We start from the raw sequence: 23,217 nt of genomic DNA on the forward strand, positions 1-23,217 counted from the left end.
AAAGTCTCTATGACAAAAATGAAACACTTTGCTGCTCTCTTTTCACATTATACAGGAAATGAAAATCGCATAAGTACATATTTTTATTGAAACGAAAATTGGATGCTTTTATCATCTGATTGTCAAGTACTGAGAGAAAGGTAGAAATGCTTATTTTTAAAATCAGCCTGGCAATCTCCTGCAAGTAAAATTTTTCAGAAGAGAAATTTTGATTGCTTTTCTTCCCACTGAAGTGGACGAGTTTCTTCCGTTGTTGTTCAGTAATTGTGTAAAGTTAATTTTCAGAATGAATGACGTATTGAGAAATATTCCAAATACCTCGTCACCAGTAGCGAACAATGTTGCAGTAGGAATTGCCGGAACAGACAACATACTTTCCTATTCGCAGTTACGTGACTCAGTTGCAAGGGTTTGTGAAGAGATCACGAAAGTAACTCAAAAGGGCGATGTAATTAGTTTGATATTACCCAACTCTGTGGAGTTTGTTGTTTCCTTTTTGGCTGTTACGTGGGCCGGTGCTATTGCAGCACCCTTGAATGAAGCTTACAGAAAAGATGAGTTTTTGTTTTATCTTCAAGACGCTGGAGCAAAGGCAATAATAGTCATACAAGATCAAGCGTCAAAGGAAGCCCTTGATGCTGCGGAATCTTTGAAGTTACCCATTTGGTCTTTGTCGAAATTTATTGCCAATTCGAGAGACATCTCTATCCAGATACCAAGTTCCCAATGGAATGGAGCACAAAGTACTACTGGAAGTAGTAGGGCTTTGCCAGATGATGTTGCATTGTTTCTTCATACATCAGGGACCACTTCAAAACCCAAAGGAGTTCCCTTAACTCATAAGAATTTAATGACTTCCATTCGAAACATTAGTAAAACTTACGAACTTTCTGACTCCGACGTGACTTTATTGGTTATGCCTTTGTTTCATGTCCATGGCTTAATGGCGGCATTATTATCAACACTTGCTACCGGAGGACAAGTTTGGATACCTGGAGAAGGAAGGTTCTCTGCTTCGAATTTTTGGAAGCATTGTGTACAACACAAAGTGACCTGGTACACTGCAGTGCCTACTATTCACCAAATTTTAGTTTCTCGAGCAGAACAAGACTATCCCAAGTCCAATCCGCCACCTTTACGCTTTATCCGAAGTTGTAGTTCTTCATTAGCACCTAATATTTTGGATAAGATGGAGAAGCTGTTTAATGCACCCGTATTGGAGGCATATGCAATGACCGAAGCCTCACATCAGATGACTTCCAATCCTCTTCCCAAGAATGGAAAAAGGAAACCAGGATCTGTGGGTAAAGGTCAGAACGTAGAGGTTGCTATACTATCGGACAATTGTGAAATTCTTGGACCCAATAAGGTTGGTGAGGTTTGTATTCGTGGAGAGAATGTCACCAAAGGTTATTTGAATAACCCAAAAGCAAATGAAGAGGCTTTCGCTGGTGGTTGGTTTCACACTGGTGATCAAGGATATCTGGATGAGGACGGTTATCTTACTTTGACTGGGAGAATAAAGGAGCTTATTAACCGTGGTGGGGAGAAGATATCACCTTTGGAGGTGGATGCAGCTCTCTTATCGCATCCGAATGTTTCGGAAGCAGTTTCTTTTGGTGTCTCAGATGAAAAATACGGTGAAGAAGTGGAAGCTGCAGTTATCTTGAAGGATAAGTCTCGTGGAACAACTGAGAAGGATATTACGGAGGATTGCAAGAGTCGTATTGCATCCTTTAAAGTTCCAAAGAAGATTTACATTGTGGATGATTTTCCTCGAACAGGTTCCGGTAAGATTCAAAGACGAATTGTAGCGCAAAATATATTGGAACAATTTGGTTCACAGAATGATGCTTTAAGAACATCATCAAAAAATACCAATCAAGGGAACGAGACAAAATCCGAGCCTTCCACAACTGTCGACGGTTATCAGTTGGTGGCAAAGATACTAAAGTGCTTAGGAATAAATGCTGCATTTGGAGTCTTGGGTATTCCAGTGACAAAGTTGGGAATATGCTGTCAACAGGAGCAAATTCGTTTTATTTCTACTCGCCATGAACTTCCCGCTAGTTACGCTGCAGGAGCTTTTGGATACCTTCAGCGAAAACCTGGTGTTTGTGTGACAGTTTCTGGTCCCGGTTGTTTACATGCATTGGCAGGCTTGGCTAGTGCCACAGTAAATTGCTTTCCAATGATTTTAATTAGTGGAGCTGCAGAAAATTCGCAAGTTGATCGCGGTGCTTTTCAAGAATGTGATCAACTTCGCGCTGCACTTCCTCATGCCAAGCAAGTATTTCGGGTAGAAGATATTGGAGAAACTGCAAGATATCTTTGTCGAGCATATCACGTAGCTTTAAGTGGTCGTCCTGGTGGTGTTTACATTGAATTCCCTTCCAACGTACTTCATCAAAGATTGCAAGCAAACAATGTGGAAGACTTGTTGTCATTTAGTAATGATTTTATTTCTTCTCCACGGAATTTGCCAACACCAACGCCTGATGTTATCGATCGAACTGTTCAGTTGTTAAAAAAGGCAGAAAGACCTCTTATTGTGATTGGAAAAGGGGCCAATTATGCCTGTGCAGAACAGGAACTTTCTCAGTTCATCAACAATTTGAACATTCCATTTCTAGCCACTCCTATGGGAAAAGGTTGCGTTCCTGACTCACATCCTCTCAGTGCTTCCGCTGCTCGTTCTTTGGTTTTGAAAGAAGCAGACGTTGTATTTTTAGTTGGAGCGCGTCTTAATTGGATATTGCATTATGGAAAGCCACCTCGTTGGTCAGATAATTGCAAGTTTATTCAATTGGATATATGCGAAGAAGAATTCCATCGCAATGCTAATATCACCATGCCCATATTTGGCGATATTCAAGAAAGTCTGAAGCTTATAAACGAGGCAGTTACGAGGGAACCTTTCCAAGTACCCAAAAGCTGGCTCAATAAAGTTCGACAGAAATGTGAAGAAAATGCCAGAAAATTGGAACTTCGTCTACAAGAATGGAGAACACCATTAGATTTCCATTGTGCACTCAATGCAATGCGAGTGGTGATTATGTCTTTACCCAACCCAAAACCGATACTTGTAAGCGAAGGTGCGAATACTATGGATTTTGGAAGGCTCATTCTTCCAGTAGAAGAACCTCGTTCCAGGTAAGAACTTTTTATGTTTCATTTTATTTGGAAACTTAGAATTTTTCTTACTAGACTGGATGCAGGAACATGGGGCACGATGGGTGTTGGAATGGGCTATGCCATTGCAAGCTCAGTTAGCTATCCAGGTCGATCTGTTATTGCTCTCGAGGGAGACTCTGCCTTTGGTTTTAGTGGCATGGAAATAGAGACCATCATTAGATATAATCTTCCTATAGTTACAGTTGTTTTTAATAACAATGGAATCTATGGCGGTACTGAAAAAAGTGCAGATCCCTATGATCCTGCCCCGACTAGTTTTGTTCCAAATGCTCACTATGAAAAGATTGCAGAGGCTTTTGGAGGATTGGCTTACTGGATTGAGACTGCAGAACAGCTTGGCAAGGCGTTACGAGAGTCTTTGGAAGCGAAGAAACCGGCACTTTTGAATGTGGTTATCGACCCATCAGCTGGTACAGAAAGTGGTAGTCTTACATCCCACAACTAACGTAGTGTTTGTATTCGAACATGTGATACTTGTAGAACCTATCCATTCACATTAAATGCCTAGAACTCTATGGATATATCTCACAATAAATCATTAGTTTTGTGTTTGCAGACTTCATTAACACAATACTGTGGCATTTTAAAGACAAAATCAAACGTCATCACTTTCATAAGTGTTGATAAACTGCTTTGAATCATCATTGCATTCCTGCTTATCATGCCAAGAATTTACTTGTTTATTTCCTCTTCGAATTAGCTCCTTATTCAATTTGCCTAGTCGGAGAAGATAAGCACCATGGCTTTGAATTTGTTGACGAGATTTATTAGGCAAAACTTTTTGAATTTGCTTCCATTTCGTGCCATATTGTTTGAATGCTTTCATAAACAATGCATCTTCCTCTGGAGTCCACAAGTTGGAACGACCCTTTCCTCCTAAATTTTGCCATTTATCTTCATTTCCTAGCAAATATGTTTTCAGAACAAGAAAAAACATCCAAAACAATCCTATTCAATAATCCAATTTTTATTCTTACCTTTAACTTTTCGGTCACTCTTCTCTTGGGACTCGACATTTCCAACTAATGGTCTATCAAAGTAGGCAATCGAGGAAGAATCCATTTCACGCGGTTCTTTGTCAAGATATCTCGTATATACTGCAGCAGAAGAAGCTGCAGTTGCACGAAAACTCGAATCTGTAACGAATGCCTTTGCATCTGCAGTACTTTTTAAGTTGTATGTTTCTAAGGGCATACGTTGCTTCTTTCTTTCCATACCACTTGAATTTGATAGTGCTTCAGTATAATCTGGAATAGAACCTGATGAATAGACTCTCATCTTTTCAATAATTTGTTGAAACCCATGAATCGGCCTATTTTCAAACGTTGATATCAAGAAACTACGGTATTTGTAAATAAGATGCAACTGTCTTTTAACTTCTTTCTTCATTTTGTCAGTAAGAAGGCGAAATCTCTCTCGTTTCAATCGAATACCTTCAATTGCTTCCCTTAGCTGCTGATTCTCCCTTTTAATATTGTCCTTGTCGGTAACATACGGTGCCTCTTGAGATAACGAAACATTTTTATGAGGCGATACTCTTGAGCTATTAGAAGAGACAGGTCTTTCGGTGCTCTCAAGTAACGCATCCTGTATAGCACTGGTACTAGGAGTCGTGCAAGAATGGATAGGATCTCTTTGTTGAGCTGCTGCTGCTATGGAAACTGCTGCAACTCCAGAAGCAGCAGTGGGTACAACTGACGTATTTCCAACGGTTGTTACAACTGTTGTTTGAAGAGTATTGCTAGAGACTGTACCCTCAAGTTCTCCTTCAACTGGCAATCTTGTTACGCTCGGACTGACAGTAGTAACAACGGTAGACACTGTAGCTGTTTGTGTCACAGGTTCAACAAGAGACAATTTATCTTTGGTTGGTGGCACGCTTTCCAAAGTTTGCTGCACTTGAGAAAATTCATGACTACTACTGGGAAAACTACTTGATTTTGGCTCTTCACTTGTTGCGTCCTCTATCGAAGAGTCCATAAAGTTGCTATGGACACAAACTATCCTCCGTAATATGACAATATTGTCCCCAAAATATATATTTCAAACGCAACAATTTAATGCTGAAAAACTACAGAAAACCTCGTCAGTTTGTATTGCCTATCGTGTACAAAAATGCAATAATGCGACAGATGTTTCTATTCAGGACGAAACAAAATTTGTGGTATTCATTGAACTTGCTCAACTCGTTAATAGAGAACAAAGAAGCAACTCGTTTGTTTTCGTATATTTTTCAGCAAAGGAACTTGCACAAGTCTGTAGCCTTTGGAGAAAAGAAAGCTGAAACCAAGCGGATAAGAATATACACGAGAACCGGCGATAAAGGAAAATCTAGTCTGCTGACAGGTACTCAGTTTCTGTCGAATTTTCGCTTGTAATAGAATACTTCACGTATAGGTGAAAGAAAGCCAAAGGATGACGCGGTGTTTGAAGTTTTGGGAACCATCGATGAGTTGAATGCTCATGTTGGCTTATGTGTGGTATATTGTCGTTCCGTAGAAAAAAGTGTATTGACAACGAAACTTGAAGATGTCCAGTCATCTCTTTTCGATGTGGGTGCAGCTATTGCCTCTCACAGTTCAAGTGTGGAGAAAACGAAAGGAAACCTAGACCTGGCGAAATTTCGTTTTGACCATGGAAAAGCAAGTGAACATCTTGGAAGATGATGATGAAAACTGACTTTTACAAGGTTGAGGAGATTGAACAATGGATTGATGAGTTGGAAGAGTCTCTGCCACCGTTGAGAAATTTTATTCTACCTAGCGGTGGCTTATTAGGTGCACAGCTGCATATTACAAGAGCCGTTGGAAGAAGAACGGAAAGACGATTCTGGACAGCTTTTCAGCACACACTCCCAACGATTCAAGATTCTAAGGATCAAATAGAAGCATTACAATGCGTTGGACAGTATTTAAACAGGTGTTTATCATTGTATAGGTTTCTTTTAAGCAACTTCTAAGATAGCATCTAGGTTGGGTGATTTGTTATTTGTCGCTGCAAGAATAGCAGCCCAAGAAACTGGAAATCCTGAAATTTTATATAAAAGGCCAAGTTGATTTTCTATAGTGACAATATGAAAAAATTCTTATTTTGAAAGATTTGAGTATTTTTGGTAATTGATTTCACCACCCAGTGTTACTCCTATCGGTCATCAAAGCAGGAGAACACAAAAAGGGAATATGAGTCTTCCACATTTGTGTGCCCAACGGACAGCAATAATGACGTGAAGATTCAAGAACTGTCAATTGGACGTGCTCAAATGAGCTTTGACTATTGGCACAGGAGATTTTTCTATCAACGGACATTTGATGGACATTTCAGCTATAATTGTAAGTTCAGGTTAGTCACAAGCTATTGGAATATAAAACTCAACGTCCTTTTAGACTGTCGTCGTTTGGATATCTGTTATGATCCTTATATGTGGTGCCTTTGCTGGTCTACGAAGGAATAGCTGTTGTGTAAGCCGAAGACTTCGTGTTTCTCGTCAAACAGCAACGTCAGAAAGAGAAGTTACCACAGGAGACATTCCTTATAACTCTCCACCGTTTGTTTATTTGTACAATGTTTCTCCAACAAGACTAGATACAGTAGCACCGGAGCTTATATATGGCAGCGAAGAGTCCTTTTTAAAACAGAAGCCACAATTGAAGGCTCTTGTCACGAAACGTTACTTCGCAAAGCAGTTGACGGAGCAGGAGGAGAAAGAAGAAGTTTTCTCCAACCATAGAGATAAGACCGCTGTAAGTTGGGGCGAACCACGAACAAGTTCGCCCAGTACAGAGAAAGTTGTACTTGAGGAAGAGTTGAAAGGCAGAAGTGTTTATGACCAAGACATGTGTGTTTCAAAGCCTAGTCTTAATGACCTCGTATTAAACGAAAGTGAAGACAAGGCTTTACGCGCTTTTGGAGAGCTCCTCGAGAGTCAAACAATGTGTGTTATTTGCTTGGAAGATTTTGAGAAAGGTTGCTTTGTTCGAATGTTAAGTTGTACACATCTGTTTCATAGTGTCTGTTTGCGTCAGTGGCTCACAAAGTCAGTGTACTGCCCTTTATGCAAGAAATATGTGTTTATGGAGTCAAAATACTGTAATGAAAGTGGAAGACATGGGTATAGGTCGTTTCTCGAAGGGTCCAACGTCTTTCATACTAGTCACTTTTTAACAAGAAGTTCACCCGAGTGGTTTAATATAGAGCGGCGTGAATATCAACTTCGAGGACAAAGTTGGCAAAATAGAAATGTATTGACAGCCTTTATATAAGTTATGAGTAACTGAATTCTACACCTATACGATAGCATTGTGCTAATTATGGGGACAAAATATTTTTTGCATAACTCCTTCGATATTCGAGTTTTTGCTAGAGTGACATTGTACTGCTGACTCTTCGGAGTGCGAAGTTTTCACAGTCGTTGAGGCTTTCGTACTATTATCTTCTGACAATGCGGTTGCGTAAGGGCAAAGACTCAAAGAGGAACTTTGCTCATTTGAAACGGATATGTCTGCGTTGAACTGGCTCTTTTTGACTTTCCTTTTCTTGATTTTCGCTACAACGTTTGCACACTCTACCCGGGAAAGGTAAAAGTCACGTTCACGAGCCATCTGAGACAATTCCAGGTTGAGACGTCTATTTTTATGTTTCCACTCTAAAGCTGAAAACAACACAGTGTAAATAAAAGTTTCTACTAACCAGAAAACTTATACCTTTTTCTTCAACCAAATGGTACCACTTGAAGCCTTTCAAATACCGAAGACTCCACAAGTCTTCACTAAAAGGCTTCCGTCTACTTCCAAGGGAATAGCCTGAAATGGTAGGAGGGTCAGCACTATACTTTAGTTTCTCAGGTGCTATTCACCTATTGGCTGGTTATTAAGCAAGTCTACGGCCAATTTTGCTTTTTCTTCATCTAAGAATTCTATCCAACCGTACTTCGATCGCTTCCTGCGACTTCCACCTGCCTTGGTTCGACACTTTCTACTTTCGGCATCTAACATAAAGCTATGAAAAAAACGTAAAGGAGGTAATAAACTGTATGCAAACCTTCAGGTTCCAGCCATATTCTATCTACAGAACCTATTTTGGAAAATATGGACCGTACATCTACAACACTCATTCGCGGTGGAACTCGAGTTATAAAGACTACGCCTCCTTCTGTGCTCTGTGCGAAATCATCTGAACTGTTCTCAGTAGTATTAGAACCCTTACGAGACTTCATAGGAAAAAACAAGGTATTTTTCTACACAACAATGCTGCTGTATATTCAGGAATTTTCAATTCGTGTAATATATCGACGACCGCAACAGCACATTTACTGTAAAAATTTACAAAACAACACTTTTTAATAACTTCAGCCTTCCATTCAAAATTGCTTCCTTTATAAGCGAAAGTCTCAAGGCTGGGCTCGTCCTAGAAAATATACGCAGACCAAATAGAAGACGTTTACGAGAACTTGTCAAGTCAAAGTCTAGGAACTCCTTCCACTCCTTATCAGGCAGCATAAAGAAAGCCCAGAAGAAGTCGCACATGTCACCTAAAGCAATTTTGGAAAGATATTCACCACCAAACTGGTAAAAGTTACGCTGTAAAGTACGTTCATGGGACCATAATTCATTCCATATCGATAGAGGTGTGTTCTTCGATAAAGCCTTATCATCAAACAACAACAGTGAGTTCTCAATACTTTTTGCAAGGATTGGTGCCATTTCCATCACTCGTGAAAACATATAACCAGTTGCTGGATGAACCATTCCAGCAGAACCACCAAATCCTAAGACATTTTGACTAAATGAAGGCATCGATCCACCCTAAGCTCATCCAACCGTCACTTTCCTATATAATAAGTAGCAGAATCATTTTACATACCATAGGAATCATACAAAACTCTTCTTCAAAAATATGTTTAATTTCAATTCGAAGAAAGCGTAGTCTCTTGAAGAGTCGTTGTTTCAAGTGTTCAAAGCTTAAAGGTGGCTTGCTGATTAAGGAAGTCTCTTCTAGAAAGACTCTGGTACCACTCATGGGCATAGCGTATAAAAAAGTTGGAAACATAAATGACTGTGTCTTATCTTCCAGGCTATCTTGCATATGAGAATCTCTAAAGTCCATCAATAGCATTTCATCTATAGGAAACGGATGCCCAGAAACTTCGACATCGATTCCATAGGCTACCTGAAATCCTGGGTCATGTGGAGTATCAAACTTGACAAACGTATTGAAATGTCCCGTGGCATCCACCACAAGACGACAAGTGAATTTCCCTTGTTGTGAGGTTATGCAAGAATAATATGGCGGCTCTTGTATTATGTTTGCAACAGAATCTTCGAAAAAAACGACACCAGATTCCTTACAAACATTCAGTAGCTTCTGTTTCATTCTATTTCTGTCAACTTTTCCGTAAGCAAAAGGAAGCAGACGTGTCCTGTTGTTGTCAATGTGAACTCTCGTATTAGACCAAACAGGAGAAAGACAGTCAGCCAGTTGCAAACTCTCCATTCGGTCGAGCCAAACACCATAATTATTTTTCCAAGGTTTATCTATATGAGGATCAATACAAACGACCTGTAACTTTCGCTCACTCAAGGAACGAGCTAAAGCTAAGCCAGCTGGGCCGCATCCAATCACAACAACATCCACAACCTTATCAACCGACCGTTGCAAAAAACTTTGTTTTGTGTTTACTTTTGTCTCTTCTTGTTCTTCTGTATTGATAAAATTCTTTATGCTTTTCTTGGATAGGCTGTCACCATCCATATACAAACGATCACGGAAGAAGGAACAACGTGGGCAACTAGTACGCCGTTGACGTATCAACGAACCAAACGCTCTTAATCCAACACTGCTGACAATATATCTCTTGTGCAAGTTTTGCCATCTATATGTCTGCAACTTACAGTTAATTTCTAAAAAAGCCATAGTTCAAGTAACCGAAATTCCTTTGTTCGAATCTCCAATTGTGTTTCATGGCAAGTGAAGAATTGGATGTGAAAAGAATACCTCTAGAACTAAAGGAGAAAGTGTTAAGTTTGCCACCTAACCAGCTGACTCATGAAGAAAAGAAATTGAGAAGAATTTTTCGCAACCGAGCATCTGCTGAACGTTCTAGAAAGCGGATGCTTGAGTTACTGGAAGAGCTTGAAAACGAGAACGCTTCGCTGAAGAAGAAGATTGAGCGTCTGCAATCTGTAAAAGTGGAGAACTGTTACCTCAAACAACAACTGAAGGACTTGGACAATTTGTTGCAAAGTATGGCTTCAGGGTTCGCTACCTTTTGAACTTTGTGAAGAGCAATGATGTAGACAAAGCAACCAAGTAAGTCTGTTGTTGTCCAGAATGATCTTGATCGCACCCTCAGAATGTCAATGGACGTAAGCACGACTCTTGCAAGGTCGTATTAGATACCATAGAAACATATGGCTTAATGTCAAGTGACATTTCGTAGTTGCTGATTGAAAATATGAAAAATTTTGGTTGGATGCTTTTGAATGTTGCTATATTGGTCTCGTTTTTATATTTAGATTTGGCTGTAGCAGAACGCAAGCCTACAAGTCAGGTATAATGGCTAGAGTTGCCACGAATATATTTCACTTAACACTTGCAGAATCGTAGGTTTGTTTTACATTTTGAACAACGCAATTGTTCAAAGAATGGAACAAAGGAATACATTGCCAGCGAAAATATTTGTGTTTGCAAAACTGGATGGGAAACGGCTATTGACCAAAACCCATCGACTCGAGTATACTGCAACATTTATGTTGGTTCTTCCACAAATAACTCAAGTGGTACTTCAACATCATCTTCTACCACAACCACGGAATATTCTATCGTAAGTTGTTTCTTTTGGACAAACTGTATCCCTCAGTAGAGAATTCTTGTAGATAATCATCATAGTAATTGTTATTATTATTGGTGTTTGCGTATGTTGCTGTTGTCGCAGACCGTTAATGCAGTGTATGCAAGATTGTTGTTGCGGATGTGCTGACTCTATCTCTTGGTCAAGCAATGGTGCTCATAGAGAAACTTGTAAAACTTGTAATTCATACCATGAGCATGCCAGAGCTCCATGCTCTTCTCATTTCCACAATCCATTCGTTTCGGCGCATGATTGCATGCACTGGCAAACTTCTGCACAACCTGTTTATATTCAACAGCCGCCTTCAGTTTGGATGCCACCGTCGGTAGTATCGCCATCTTTGCAACATACCAATGGCGTTCTAGTATCCAATGGTCATCAAGACATGTTTCAAGGCAACATTAGGACTCCTCCTTATAATGAAATTTCAGCGACGAAGGGAAAATGGAACCAGCGTAAGCACAAAACGATTGATGCATCTGTTCCTTTCACTATCCTACCCATACAACACATATCCAAGCGCAAAATTATGCCAGTATCTTATAGCGATGTAACTTCTGTAGAAAGCGAAACCCAAATATCGAATCCAAGTCAAGTTTCGGTTTGCAACGATACAAACTTTCAAGATTCATCTCTCAACAAGCGTGTAAAGAAAGGTCGACATTCTCATAAACATAGGCACCGAGATAGGAAAACCTAATGAATTGCTGTCTTTCATAGAAATGGATTGTTTAGTTGTTACTAGGCTTTCATACAAGGTTTCAGTTTGTGCATACAGAAAGAAACCCAAACCGTTCGCACGCAATGTCGCCAGAGTGAATTTTATGATTATGATATTTGTAAAAGGAATAGCATGTGGAGTCCATTCATCATGGATGATGGGATTTAATTTTTTCATAATTCCGTTTCCGAACTGGTTGTATTTTTTTGTGATATGCTGATTCATCGTAAGTTGTGGTCGGTTCCGTCTCATAACGGTAAACATCAGGTGCCTCGATGATACATTGCCGTTTCTGGTGGTGATGATGATGTTTCCGTGGAACATAATAAACTGCTGCAGGAGGAGCAACATATGGAGTTGTGTCACAGGAGTTATATGTCGAAGAGTCGTCTTGCTCGCGTGTGCGATGATTCCTCCTGGTTCGATTTCTTTTTTGAGGCATTTTGAACAAATCCATAAGGAAGCTAAGACCAAAATGCAGAAATAATTTGATGCCAATGCAGCCCCCAACGAGAAGCCCGACAACTACTAAAATCACATAGAGAATATTCAACCAACAACTGTGCTCAAAGAAGCAAATAATGTTAAAGAAGCTGCCACAACTTTTCTGACAAGCACTGGAGCTACCATAATTTGTAGAACTTGTTCCATCAGAGCCGCTTGGTTGACCAGCTTGTGGTCCAGTACTGACGTTAATACCAGATGACTCTACCTTCACTTGGTACCTGGAAATAGACTGACCTATAGAGTTTTGTAAGGAGACATTACAGACAAAGTGTCCTCCATGAGTATTTTCCACATCTACTTGAAAGGTTACGTTTTTGGTTTGATTTGGCAGAATATAGACTTGTTGAGCCAAAATAGGAAGAATATTGTTCGGGCAAGATACAGCAACTTCGTAAGATGCTTCCACCTTACCAGTATTTTGCAGAGTTACCGTCATTTTTCCATTTTTTGAATAAGCTTGAACGAGATTAACGTTTGCACCAATTATTTTGCCTTCACTCACATCCACGACATGAAACAGACTTTCTGCCGCAAATTGTAATAAAATGTCGCTGCTTTGAATCCTATCAGTCCAAAAACGCATTTTTGGGTTGGCTCCAGAAACTTCATTACCATCAAAATCCCCAAAGAACTGAACGAAATAATTACCCGAAGTTCCTTCTTGGAGTGCTTTGAGATCGCTTTTGTAGAAATTTTCAAGTTGATTGCCAAGACAGGAGTTGACAGCTCGAAGACATCGACTAGACTCATCTTGAAATGCAGAATAACTGACTCCGACCTTGTTACATTCATCTCCTGATAGAGTTACTTGGTCAGTATCCACTAGCATCCATTTGGCAATTTCTGATGGAATATCAGCGGTGCGATTGAGACACCACCATTGTGAGTCTTGGCAATAGTCAGGTTTCATAAGAAATTTGTTGGAATACGTTGGCGTTCCTTCCCATGGTGAGAAGTCTCCAATATCTTGTATTTGTGTTCCATATGTTTCTGAATAAGCTAAAGGGCTGGTTGGGCCCACCTGAAAGGTCTCCAGACTGCAGATACTACTGTTGACCACTGTTGTATTCAGTGGACACCTGGAAATATTTACAGTAACCCAATAGTACAACTACAAAAGTATGGATGAATTTTAGATAAATTCTTTGTTGAACACCTACTTCATAAGTTCCAATTTGGAAACCACTATACCACAGTGGATCGAACCTTAAACAATGAGCTGCTTGACTTGGTTCTATTTGAAATAGACTTCCTAGCAAATTGCAGGAAAGACCTTCTCTTGTTCCCTCCGCCAAGTAGTCAGACACACCACATTGGCAACAGAATCCTTGACTATTGTATATTCTATTAGCTGCATCGATTTCATTCGGAGGATCATAAGCATAGCCACAAGTCGGATTGGAAGATCCCCAACTATCCACACAGGGATTCGTATATTCTTCCAATGGGCCATTCGAGTTGGCTTCATAAACTATTTCATAGGGTTGATTATTGAAGTCTTGCAAATATACCAAAGGATATTCAATTGCAATTTTGCTTTTACTCAAAGTTATGTGAAGAGTGTAATTGAAAAGATATGCTTTGTTCGGGTCATTTGGATCTTTTACATACTCAGACTGGTTGCTCCCAAAGACCTTTGCAACAGTAGAATCAACACCTTGCTGTCCATTAGCTACTGCCAAGGTCACCACCTGCAAAAAGAAGAGTAAAAGTGATATTCGTAAAGAAAATTTGTTTGATACTCACCCACATTTTGTCACACTGAAGTGAAGATGATCCATTGTTTGTGCAACTTTGAATTTCTCCAGCACTTATCAAGGTTGCTCTTGTCGCTTTCAAATAGAATAGGACCACGCAGATGATTATATACAAATTACAGCTTGGTTTCGTACGCCTCATTACAAGTGGTCACAAGTTTACCAAGGAAACTACTTAGTTTTCAACAATACTACGAAACATGAACTACAAAATTTGGAAATTCTTTTTGACAAAGATTCGAAGGGAAATTTTATTTCCAATGCAACCCTCAGGACCCTTCAAAGGACATTCCATGTTGTTTCAAGGCTGTTGGATTCATAATGACCCTTTGCATAAAACAAAACCGTCTCCTTATTTATCCCGAGTGTAACTAACAATAATTTAGAAGTCTTCTTGTCCGTACATAACACTGTATAGACTTACGAAAAATATTGAATCATAGGGACTACACAAGCAATAACAAGCAAAGTCACAATGACAAAGACATAGCGACCCTTTTTCTCAACTTTTGTTTCTTCCTTATTGACTGCCGTAGTGTCCTCCACTTTGAACCAAGCACTCCAGGGAAACTTTCCTTTCAACCAGTTAAAAGGAAGTACTTGTCAGGATCTTACCAACCTTTAGACTTGTCGCCTACTATAATTTCTTTTGTATTTGCATATTTACTTGAATAATTGCTATTAGAAATAAGGGAATCGTTACAAGTCGAACGACCTGATAAAGAATAGTTAGCCATAAAATAGCAATAGAAGTAACTCTACCTAAATTCAAACAAGGATACAAAGAGAACGTTTCCGAATCTGTTGACAAGGCAAGTGTTTCGTCAAAGTTTAGCAAAGCTGGTTCAACTTGGGCCACAGACTGAAACCACTGTGCAGTTTCCTTTTTGGAACATTAGATAACGGACATAATATTGTTAAGAATAGACCAACCAGAAAAGAAAGATGGTTTCCATATGGATCCACGTTGGAAAAATTGGCAGAAGAAAGTGTTGTTGCACTACCAACGTTAACTAACGGACTTGGAAAGAAGCTACCGATGAGAAGCAAAGTTACTAGATTGCGACTTTTTTGCAACCATCGCGAAGAAATCGACAGGGGTTCAAGCGTCGAAAAGGCTTTGCATTGCACACGGACTTGTGAAGCTCTTTCAATCTGAGTAAAATATTCCAAGTATTGACTACTTACGGGAACACTGCCTATGTCTCTTCATATAAAAATGGTTTGACACGCAAAGGTGGTTCTGTTTACGTGATATCTGTAGCGAAGGACCTGTAAGCTCATGTTTATATTTCTTCGTATATGAACAATAGCCCTTTGGCTGTCCTACAAGAAAAGCTATCATATTCCAAATAAGAACAAAAAAATAGAATTTATTCAAATGTTGGGTCTAAGCAGATTTTCTGTGATCACAAAACAAATGCAATGTCAACTATTTTGAAAGCATACAACGGAAATATTCATTTCATCATCGTGCTTATATATTTTGTCGGCAATCGACTAACTATACGTCAAACAATAGAAACAGGAATGCTAATTTTAGCTCCAAAGTATCTTCTGATCAACTCTTCTCTCTGCAAACACAAATTCTTATAATACCCAGCGTTGGTCAAAATGCTTATACAATAGGACCCTTCAAATAGGGTAGCAACCATTCAAGAGAAAGCTATCCAAAGGTGACATTTTCTCTACAAAGGAGTAAATTCAAGTGCTTCCATTTCTTCTCCTATTTCCAACCCGGTGCAAACTGACCGTAATCTTCTAAAACCAGGCCCTCAGCAAAACTTTGCGAGAAGGAAGTTATAAACGGTGAGTGAAAACCTGAATTAGTACTATAATTTCTCGCCGACTTCAACTGTCCAGCAACTTGTACATTGTTAATGGGCTGTGAATCTTCTACAGATTCTTGTTGCCTTATGGGCATAATGTGCTGTCCAAATCCATTCGATCTAAAGGGAAGAAAGTTGGAAAAACTCAAAGGACCGTCTGGTACTGACAATGTTGGTAAGGACAACTGCATAATATTCATACGACTTCCATCCAATCCTTGAAGTTTCCTCGGCCTCGGAAACTGAACCAGGGACGTCTTCAATCTAGAAAGGCTACCTTCCACAAGAACATCGTTCTCTTTACAGTGCTGCAATAGGCACGCCCACAACCACTTCTTCGCTAAAACTTTGGGATTCCCTAGAATAATCAGGCCAAACCTTGCTCTTGTTAGGGCAACATTTAAACGACGTGGATCCGAAAGAAAGCCAATGCCTTGATGCTCATTCGAACGAACGCAACTTAGAATAATAAAGTCCTTCTCCCTTCCTTGAAAAGCATCAACTGAGGCGACCTCAATTTCCTTATAAAGTTCCAATCTCATTGTACCAGATCGAAGAAAATGTTGCACAATAAATGCTCTTTGACCTTCATAGGGAGTAATGACTCCAATTCTTTGAGGATCGACTCCATTCTTTAAAAAGTGGGAAACAATCTTCTCGACGGCATCCGCTTCTACACGATTGAGAAATGATGTACCTGATGCAGAAACTTCTTCAGGACCAGTCTGCACATAGAAAAAGAAAGGCTTTGCTGCAACAGGCCAAGGGAAACTAACACTTGAAGGTTTTCTTTCTGCAGCTGTAATGCCATTCTGTAAACTCCCTTCATAAAACATATTTGAAGGAAATTCTGTTAAACTTGGATGCATACGATATTGAATTGTAAGTCGAAGTGGACGAATACCCAAAGCTACCAATCTTTCAAATAATGATTGACCAAAACCTGCTTTAGCTGCAGTCTTTGAAGTAACTACAGGACCAAGTTGGCAATGGTCACCAACAAACACAACTTGTTTACATCCATGTATGAGTGGCAACAAAGATTCCGGCTCTGTAGCTTGCGTAGCTTCATCAATAAGTACAGCACGAAATCTAAAATGGGCAATTCTTCGATCACCTGCGGTCGTACAAGTGCAACAAATAACATCCATCGACTCCAGTATTTCTCTTTCAAAATTTCTCTTTAAAGTTCGCAATCGCTTATCATCTCGTTCATTTAGTTCTCCCAATTCTTCGTGCAACTGAATCAACTTGACCAACTCTGTAGCATTAGGATTATTGGAACTTCGATTTCGAAGTTTTTGATGTAGAGTGAGATGATCCACACTAGACGACACTGCTTCCCTTGACTTTGCGCAGAGACGAACAACATTAAGACCAGTACAACTAATTTTTTCAGCCAATTGATCAACTGCAATATTACTTGGAGCACAAACAAGAATTTGTCGGCTACATTTACGAGTTTTTTGTCTCTGCGTTATATTCTTTACATTATTCGCCAAATGATAGACTATGGTTGCCGATGTAACTGTCTTACCAGTACCAGGAGGACCCTGAACAAGTGACAAAGGTGATTCTAATGCAGCTTTAACTGCTGCTTTCTGTGAAGGATTCAGCTCCGGAAGTCCAGGAGCATTCAGATTGTTTGGATGTTTGAATAAGTGAATTGTCTGTCTGTTGACTTCATGACCCAGTATTCTGTGATAAATGTAGCCTGAAACAGATGTTTCATCTACTGCAAATGCCTGCAGTGCCTTTTGCATCCGATCGAAAGTTGTCGACTTCCAAATAACCTCGACACTAAAATCTTTGTGACAATCACGAGGAGCGCTCGAGCTTGCTTTGCCACTTCTCAGCTCAAGCGCAATCTCTTCATTTGCGGTGAACCCTTTTACATGTCCAGTGCATTCCCAATTACTCGCAGGGTGCTTTAAACGCAACTCATCACCAACCAGAATTTTCAAATCTCCCTCAGCAACCTGTGGCATTATAAAAAATGCAATAAGTTTCTTGTTCAAACCTACGTCCCAACGAACGGAAATACCAGGACGTGACTGTTCTGCCTTGATCTTCATATCGTTATCCGCTTCTAACTTCACCAAAGGACTAAATATGGCCTGATAATGGAAACCATCGTTGTAACGCAGTAACACTGGTTGGGGTTCTTCACCGATGACACCTCTTTCAAGGTCTTCCAGACTCGCACTCGGGTTCGTTTTCCATAGTTCCTCGAGTTTATTTACTTGTTCAGTCGAAATGTGACGGGCTCTGTTTAACTCTTTTTCGGTTGGAATGCGTACGAGCCAAGATAAAAACTGACGATCTTCTATCAGTGGTTGCCACTGTTCCAACTCCCAACCGACATCTTTCTTGGCCAGAGAGTGCAAACAGGGTTCCCTACATAAAAGAACCACAACGGAGTCTCCCTGTGCAGGAACAAAGCCCAAAAGAAATACATTTCGAGTGCCACAATTGTAACACTCTAAGACTGTCTCCCCAAGCGGATTTTCCTCGTGCAAACAAACTTCCTTATGCCTCGTTCGAACGAGGTGCATGATAATATGAGAACCAGGTGTTCCAAGTCTTGCGTTACAAAACCACTTGCCGTCTCTAACGTCTTTCACCATACAGGCAGGGTCATGTATACCGCAGTAAGAACAAGCATAACGTGGCAACTGTGCTGGAATATCTTCCTCAACAAAATCCTCGTCGTCCTCTTCAAACTCTAGTTCTGCAGTTTCCATAGCAGTTATACCAGTATATTCTCCCAAGCTTGTATTTGCTTGTACATTGTCATCTAGCTCATGTTTATCCAAGGAGGTCGAAAGTGTCTCTTTCGAAACCAAGGTTTCAAGTTCATCTTCTTCAAGGAAGCTAAAGTCCTGAGTGACAGTTTCTTGTAAAATTTCCAAGTCTTGATGCTCCTTTATACTCATAGTTTTCCAACTCCGCCTCGTCCGAACACTACAAGTCTTCTATAAATGTTACACAGAGTCGTTCATCCTTGAACAAACAATTTAATTATTGCAACTGAGTATCAGATTGGCTCATAGTAAAAATTCAAAGGATACTGTAAAATAGAAAATTTAATCCAACCATGAATAGAAAGCTGTATGAAGGCAATCTATGGAATGTATTTTGTCAACCTTGGAAACATAAAGTGTGAATGCCATTTCAAATGGTATTTCGTCCAGAAGCTTTCAAAGGAAGCTAGTCAAGAAACTCCAACTCGCAACTAGTGCAAGCTTTCAACTCTACAAACCAAAACAGTAATATCATCTGCCTTCCCTCCAAGAAACAAATATCCTGCTTTCTTCGAATTCAACGCAAAAGGACCATCTCTCTTGGTATCCAACGAACAAGTTAAAGCCTTCTTCGCCAATAACATGGCACAGTCATTGGGATGAAAAGCTAAAAAAAGTTAAAACTGCAAAATTATACAATACTTTAGATACCATTTGTTTTTTCAATGGCCATTTTTATATCTTTGTCAAATAAGTTATCGAACAGTCCATCAGTTCCTAGTACCAGAATATCTCCAACTCTCAAAGGAATATCTATTTTTCTAAGCAGTTGCTTGAATTGAATCGATAATAAAGAAGATAAACTTACTGCCCCATATCTACAGCATCATTAGAGTCCGTTCCTAATTGATAAGGACAATTGAAATAATGTTGCTGCTCAACAGTTTTGAATACAATGTCGCCATCACGAAAAATGACCAGACCTGAGTCTCCCACACTTACCTAGTAAAGTAAGAAGAACATAGAAAATAAAGAATTTCTCACCCCTACTGCTCTATCACCACAAATTCCAACTACAATGGCAGTACTGCTGCCGATCTGATCGTTGGCAGTGACTGCACAATCGAGAGCTCTCAAAGCCTCACAAGGGCCCAGTTGTGCAATCTAAACCAACTTTCAGCACTTAAAAGTAGAAAGAATCAAAAGAATACTTTTTCTTGGGTCAATTCTGCCAGTCGAGCAGAATAGAGACCCGCGTTGATACCCAAAGAGGCCCAGCCTCCAACACCATCAAAAACTCCAACAGCTTTTGGTGTCATAAAATAAGCATCTTCTCCTCCTGTTTGACGCTGCGTAAATGAGTATTGAGAATTTTACGCAGTTGAAAGTTGATACCTTTTCAAAATGTGGAATATAACAAGCTCCAGTTTCGAAACAAAGTTTGTTACCATTTGTATTCTCTATCGATTGATTTTCGCCTGACACCGAACCTGTCAGACTAACAAATCTTGCAAAGGCATTCCTTTTTAGAACACTGCTATGGAAGACATATGGAAATATAGTGTCTTTGAGTACGATAACTTTGGCTATTCTATTAGTCTTCAAAGATTTAAAAATGGCCCGACTAGTGACAACGAACATCAGGACTTTAGATTGTCATGGAGCATAGATTCATTGTCAGCATTGTTTTGACAATATTTTTAGCAATCTTCTCGTTTTCAGGAGATCGGTCTAAAATTCCCCCAAATTTATCTTCTTGTAATACTGAAACAACTGTTTTATTTCTCAAGTTTCCTCAAAATTCTTCTCTTGGAGTCCTCAATTTCTTGTTGAAACTCGAGACCTTAGGATTGACTCCTTCACTCTCTTCTTGTGGTCTGTATGTTTTGAGAATATCCAAGGATATCTCTTCAGTCGATAGGAAGTTGGCCTGTAGTATTTTGGAGGCTGTTAGAGGCTGCTCGAACTTTTACGGAAGTCCTCTTATTACAGAAGCCCGATTACAAGTATCGGGAAAGAGCTTTTGTCGCAAGAATTTTCATTCTTGTGTTCTTTACCAAGAAAAGGAATTTTTGGATTTCTATTGACATGTGTTTATTTTCTCCGTTGATGACGAAATCCTGCCCCAGTTTGAGGTATATATATATATATATATATATATGTGTGTGTGTGTGTGTGTTACCTGGGAAGAACATTTCGTATTTTATCTTCAAGGGTTTGAAAAACTTTTGTCACAGCTATATTGAATCTTTTCGAGCGTAAAAGTTCTTCAACAAGCTTCTCGGTAGACTTCAATTCATCAAGTTTTCTCTTAGGGATCGATTCCAAATAGCTTTGAAATGTTTGTATTATGCAAAGAAGACAGGACGCCATGAGCGCTGCCCATTCTTCCTTTTCATGGCATATTAGGCATGTTTTCACCATCATAGTTGGAGTTTCTGGATGCATACTTATAAGCACCGGAAAAGAAGTTATTGGAGAAAATAAGAATAGGAATCGTTTTTGGACATATATCAAGTCACCAATCGGACTTCTATTTTGTATCAATGCGATCAAATATCCGTGAAACTCTTTTAGAACATCAGTTTGTATACAACCGAGAGAAGAAGAAGAAGATGATGATGACGATGAGTTGCATTTGATATTTACAATAGCTTTGCAGATTTGTAAAATAGTTAGAAATCCGGTTTTAAGAGTGTTTACATACCTGTCGATAAACAATGTTTTTTGGATGAATTTTCTTCTCTGTTCTCTCGAATTTGCCAAAACTCTTCAAGAGGTTTCAAATTTTCTTTCATTTCGAGATCCAGACCTTGTCTGTCATCTAAACTGTTTTCAGAATCATTTAAGAGGTCATCTGAAGTTTCCGACAATGTTCCTATATTATTGGTTATCTTGACATTCAAAATCTGCCTCCTTGGAAATTTGGATAATGTAACTCGTTGAGCCTTATTTGAATCATGACAGGAAATGATTCCAACCAATTCTTCTTCCTGTACGGAAAAGCATTCTTCGAATCCACCTTCATTAAGATTTTGCGAGATATGCTCGTCATCAATAAAAAATGAGTCATTGTCTGAACTTGAGTTAGTATCCGTATCCATGATGCTATCGTCGTCTTCTGAGGCACTTTCAGATATGCTTTCTCCAGGTTCTGATTCTACCCACTCCATTTCACTATCATAGTTATAATCCAGCCAAGGTAGCCGAATGTATGGCCTTCTACCATTTGGGAATTCCGATGGTTTCTGAACGACTCCATAAAATGGAGGCCTACAACTTTCTTCAAACTGCAGTAGTTTTACTCGACTGCCTTGGCATTGTCCAAATGAAACTTGCTTGATTCCTAGTTCCTTCCAGAAGTGCTTGCGAGTGCGCTTTATTGAAAAAATCAAGTCTTGCATGATATTCTCATCTTGTTGTTTCGAGTTTTCTCTTATAATTCGTTGGAGTTCATCACTAATAGATATATGGCGCCTGTTGATTCCTTGCCATGGTGGTAACTTGGGAACGGTCTTCATGAAATTTTCCAGAACAGCTGCTTGACGATGAATAGCCTGCTGCTCTGCATCTGTCTCCATCTTTCTCCTTTCCCTTTGTTCCATTATTGTCCTTTTCTCATCATCTCTTTGTTGCTTACAATAACATCTTTTCATTTTTTGCTTTTTCCCTTCCACATTCTTCTCCCTTTTCTCCCATTCCTTTGCCATCCGTTGTTCTTCTTTTTCCTTTTGTTTTATTTTCTTTTCTCTTTGCTGTTTTATGGTTTCCATTTCATTTTTCTCATGTCTATTCCAATCCAACTCAAGTTGCTTCAATTTGATCTTCAGTTCATCCAATTTAGCTTGATTGTTTCTTTGAGAATGTTTACACAAACGTCTAATGATTGATATGCAGATGACGATACGTCTTTCAAAAAGTTTTCTTTTTTTTCGAAACAATAGCAACATTTTAGAGAATGTACAAGGTAAAAACGAAACGTCCGATTCCCATAATGGCAAGTGGCTCGTGATCAGTGCTGACAGTTCATCATCCAACTCTGTAACAGTTTCAAGACTTTTCAGTTCCTCACAGCCATAACTTTGAGCACTTCCAAGCTTATTTTCTTCGAAATACTTCTGCCATTCACCTGCTCCTAGTAATTCAAGGCCCTGTCTCAAAATTTGGTCTTTTGAGCCACGTGCTCCTTGTAAGATCACTGCTGCTTTGTGTTCAACGAATGCAATATCGCCTGAAATACCTTCTTGATCTTCTAAAACTTGAAGCAATTCTTTATCTCTTTGACATTGATTTTGAAATTCACGCAATATGTCTTTCAACTTCTCAAGGAAACCTTTCAGCTCCCCTTCCTTTGCTGCAACTGCTTCACCCCTAACTTTGCTTTCTTTACAGTCACTCGCGTTGTCTTTGTTTTCGCTCAAACATTTGGTCATTGAAGTCTCACTTGTAATAGTTTCGGATGAACAGGACATTTCTATAAAAGATCTCGCCTCAAAAGAAAGCTTATTTCAAAAAAAGGAAATTTGATTGGCGCCACATGACATTGCCTGACAATCCTTTGGCGGCAGTCCAACAGTTACTTTCCTGTCTTCTGCAAGGTCAATATGACAAGAAGGGA

General features: G+C 39.4%; 14 protein-coding genes across 15 annotated transcripts; 5 read left to right on the forward strand and 9 right to left on the reverse strand.

The window, feature by feature from the left end:
- The first annotated feature begins 175 nt into the window (after positions 1–175).
- Positions 176–3,756, forward strand: Gasu_12440 (acetolactate synthase large subunit). The gene is made up of 2 exons (XM_005708035.1): positions 176–3,153; positions 3,208–3,756. The coding sequence occupies exons 1-2, from the start codon at positions 287–289 to the stop codon at positions 3,638–3,640; spliced, it is 3,300 nt and encodes a 1,099-aa protein (XP_005708092.1). The 5' UTR covers positions 176–286; the 3' UTR covers positions 3,641–3,756.
- A 4-nt stretch (positions 3,757–3,760) lies between these two features.
- Gasu_12450 (myb domain-containing protein) lies at positions 3,761–5,215 on the reverse strand. 2 transcript variants are annotated; one of them, XM_005708036.1, is made up of 2 exons: positions 4,173–5,215; positions 3,761–4,098 (listed from the first exon to the last, which is right to left on the reverse strand). In XM_005708036.1, exons 1-2 carry the CDS (start codon positions 5,173–5,175, stop codon positions 3,791–3,793), a joined length of 1,311 nt encoding a protein of 436 aa, XP_005708093.1. In that variant the 5' UTR covers positions 5,176–5,215; the 3' UTR covers positions 3,761–3,790. The 2 variants fall into 2 exon arrangements, with proteins under 2 accessions (XP_005708093.1, XP_005708094.1); XM_005708037.1 differs by having other exon boundaries at positions 4,070–5,215.
- Positions 5,216–5,235: 20 nt separating this feature from the next.
- Positions 5,236–6,316, forward strand: Gasu_12460 (cob(I)alamin adenosyltransferase). Its single transcript, XM_005708038.1, has 4 exons — positions 5,236–5,541; positions 5,593–5,837; positions 5,885–6,114; positions 6,167–6,316. Exons 1-4 carry the CDS (start codon positions 5,256–5,258, stop codon positions 6,249–6,251), a joined length of 846 nt encoding a protein of 281 aa, XP_005708095.1. The 5' UTR covers positions 5,236–5,255; the 3' UTR covers positions 6,252–6,316.
- Positions 6,317–6,465: 149 nt separating this feature from the next.
- Gasu_12470 (uncharacterized protein) lies at positions 6,466–7,400 on the forward strand. Its single transcript, XM_005708039.1, has 3 exons — positions 6,466–6,524; positions 6,579–7,174; positions 7,218–7,400. The coding sequence occupies exons 1-3, from the start codon at positions 6,504–6,506 to the stop codon at positions 7,354–7,356; spliced, it is 756 nt and encodes a 251-aa protein (XP_005708096.1). The 5' UTR covers positions 6,466–6,503; the 3' UTR covers positions 7,357–7,400.
- A 20-nt stretch (positions 7,401–7,420) lies between these two features.
- Positions 7,421–8,415, reverse strand: Gasu_12480 (uncharacterized protein). The gene is made up of 4 exons (XM_005708040.1): positions 8,233–8,415; positions 8,048–8,179; positions 7,896–7,994; positions 7,421–7,843 (listed from the first exon to the last, which is right to left on the reverse strand). Exons 1-4 carry the CDS (start codon positions 8,405–8,407, stop codon positions 7,497–7,499), a joined length of 753 nt encoding a protein of 250 aa, XP_005708097.1. The 5' UTR covers positions 8,408–8,415; the 3' UTR covers positions 7,421–7,496.
- Positions 8,416–8,432: 17 nt separating this feature from the next.
- Positions 8,433–10,125, reverse strand: Gasu_12490 (lycopene beta cyclase). Its single transcript, XM_005708041.1, has 2 exons — positions 9,055–10,125; positions 8,433–8,996 (listed from the first exon to the last, which is right to left on the reverse strand). The coding sequence occupies exons 1-2, from the start codon at positions 10,102–10,104 to the stop codon at positions 8,514–8,516; spliced, it is 1,533 nt and encodes a 510-aa protein (XP_005708098.1). The 5' UTR covers positions 10,105–10,125; the 3' UTR covers positions 8,433–8,513.
- A 10-nt stretch (positions 10,126–10,135) lies between these two features.
- On the forward strand, positions 10,136–10,556 carry Gasu_12500 (uncharacterized protein). Its single transcript, XM_005708042.1, has one exon. The coding sequence runs from the start codon at positions 10,152–10,154 to the stop codon at positions 10,461–10,463; it is 312 nt and encodes a 103-aa protein (XP_005708099.1). The 5' UTR covers positions 10,136–10,151; the 3' UTR covers positions 10,464–10,556.
- A 79-nt stretch (positions 10,557–10,635) lies between these two features.
- On the forward strand, positions 10,636–11,841 carry Gasu_12510 (uncharacterized protein). Its single transcript, XM_005708043.1, has 3 exons — positions 10,636–10,741; positions 10,790–11,014; positions 11,067–11,841. The coding sequence occupies exons 1-3, from the start codon at positions 10,646–10,648 to the stop codon at positions 11,739–11,741; spliced, it is 996 nt and encodes a 331-aa protein (XP_005708100.1). The 5' UTR covers positions 10,636–10,645; the 3' UTR covers positions 11,742–11,841.
- Positions 11,842–11,847: 6 nt separating this feature from the next.
- Positions 11,848–13,205, reverse strand: Gasu_12520 (uncharacterized protein). The gene has a single exon (XM_005708044.1). It carries the CDS (start codon positions 13,177–13,179, stop codon positions 11,911–11,913), a length of 1,269 nt encoding a protein of 422 aa, XP_005708101.1. The 5' UTR covers positions 13,180–13,205; the 3' UTR covers positions 11,848–11,910.
- A 5-nt stretch (positions 13,206–13,210) lies between these two features.
- On the reverse strand, positions 13,211–14,215 carry Gasu_12530 (uncharacterized protein). The gene is made up of 2 exons (XM_005708045.1): positions 14,016–14,215; positions 13,211–13,960 (listed from the first exon to the last, which is right to left on the reverse strand). Exons 1-2 carry the CDS (start codon positions 14,166–14,168, stop codon positions 13,316–13,318), a joined length of 798 nt encoding a protein of 265 aa, XP_005708102.1. The 5' UTR covers positions 14,169–14,215; the 3' UTR covers positions 13,211–13,315.
- A 35-nt stretch (positions 14,216–14,250) lies between these two features.
- Gasu_12540 (uncharacterized protein) lies at positions 14,251–15,265 on the reverse strand. Its single transcript, XM_005708046.1, has 6 exons — positions 15,215–15,265; positions 14,960–15,162; positions 14,789–14,909; positions 14,646–14,741; positions 14,451–14,601; positions 14,251–14,397 (listed from the first exon to the last, which is right to left on the reverse strand). Exons 1-6 carry the CDS (start codon positions 15,237–15,239, stop codon positions 14,379–14,381), a joined length of 615 nt encoding a protein of 204 aa, XP_005708103.1. The 5' UTR covers positions 15,240–15,265; the 3' UTR covers positions 14,251–14,378.
- A 31-nt stretch (positions 15,266–15,296) lies between these two features.
- Gasu_12550 (dynamin GTPase) lies at positions 15,297–18,845 on the reverse strand. The gene has a single exon (XM_005708047.1). The coding sequence runs from the start codon at positions 18,789–18,791 to the stop codon at positions 15,753–15,755; it is 3,039 nt and encodes a 1,012-aa protein (XP_005708104.1). The 5' UTR covers positions 18,792–18,845; the 3' UTR covers positions 15,297–15,752.
- Positions 18,846–18,856: 11 nt separating this feature from the next.
- Positions 18,857–20,295, reverse strand: Gasu_12560 (phosphatase). Its single transcript, XM_005708048.1, has 6 exons — positions 19,995–20,295; positions 19,811–19,948; positions 19,644–19,763; positions 19,468–19,601; positions 19,311–19,420; positions 18,857–19,266 (listed from the first exon to the last, which is right to left on the reverse strand). Exons 1-6 carry the CDS (start codon positions 20,238–20,240, stop codon positions 19,091–19,093), a joined length of 924 nt encoding a protein of 307 aa, XP_005708105.1. The 5' UTR covers positions 20,241–20,295; the 3' UTR covers positions 18,857–19,090.
- A 382-nt stretch (positions 20,296–20,677) lies between these two features.
- On the reverse strand, positions 20,678–23,155 carry Gasu_12570 (uncharacterized protein). The gene has a single exon (XM_005708049.1). It carries the CDS (start codon positions 23,069–23,071, stop codon positions 21,299–21,301), a length of 1,773 nt encoding a protein of 590 aa, XP_005708106.1. The 5' UTR covers positions 23,072–23,155; the 3' UTR covers positions 20,678–21,298.
- Positions 23,156–23,217: the final 62 nt, after the last annotated feature.

The sequence above is a fragment of the Galdieria sulphuraria genome, assembly GCF_000341285.1.
Source record: "Galdieria sulphuraria unplaced genomic scaffold scaf_7, whole genome shotgun sequence".
Classification (NCBI taxonomy): domain Eukaryota; phylum Rhodophyta; class Bangiophyceae; order Galdieriales; family Galdieriaceae; genus Galdieria; species Galdieria sulphuraria.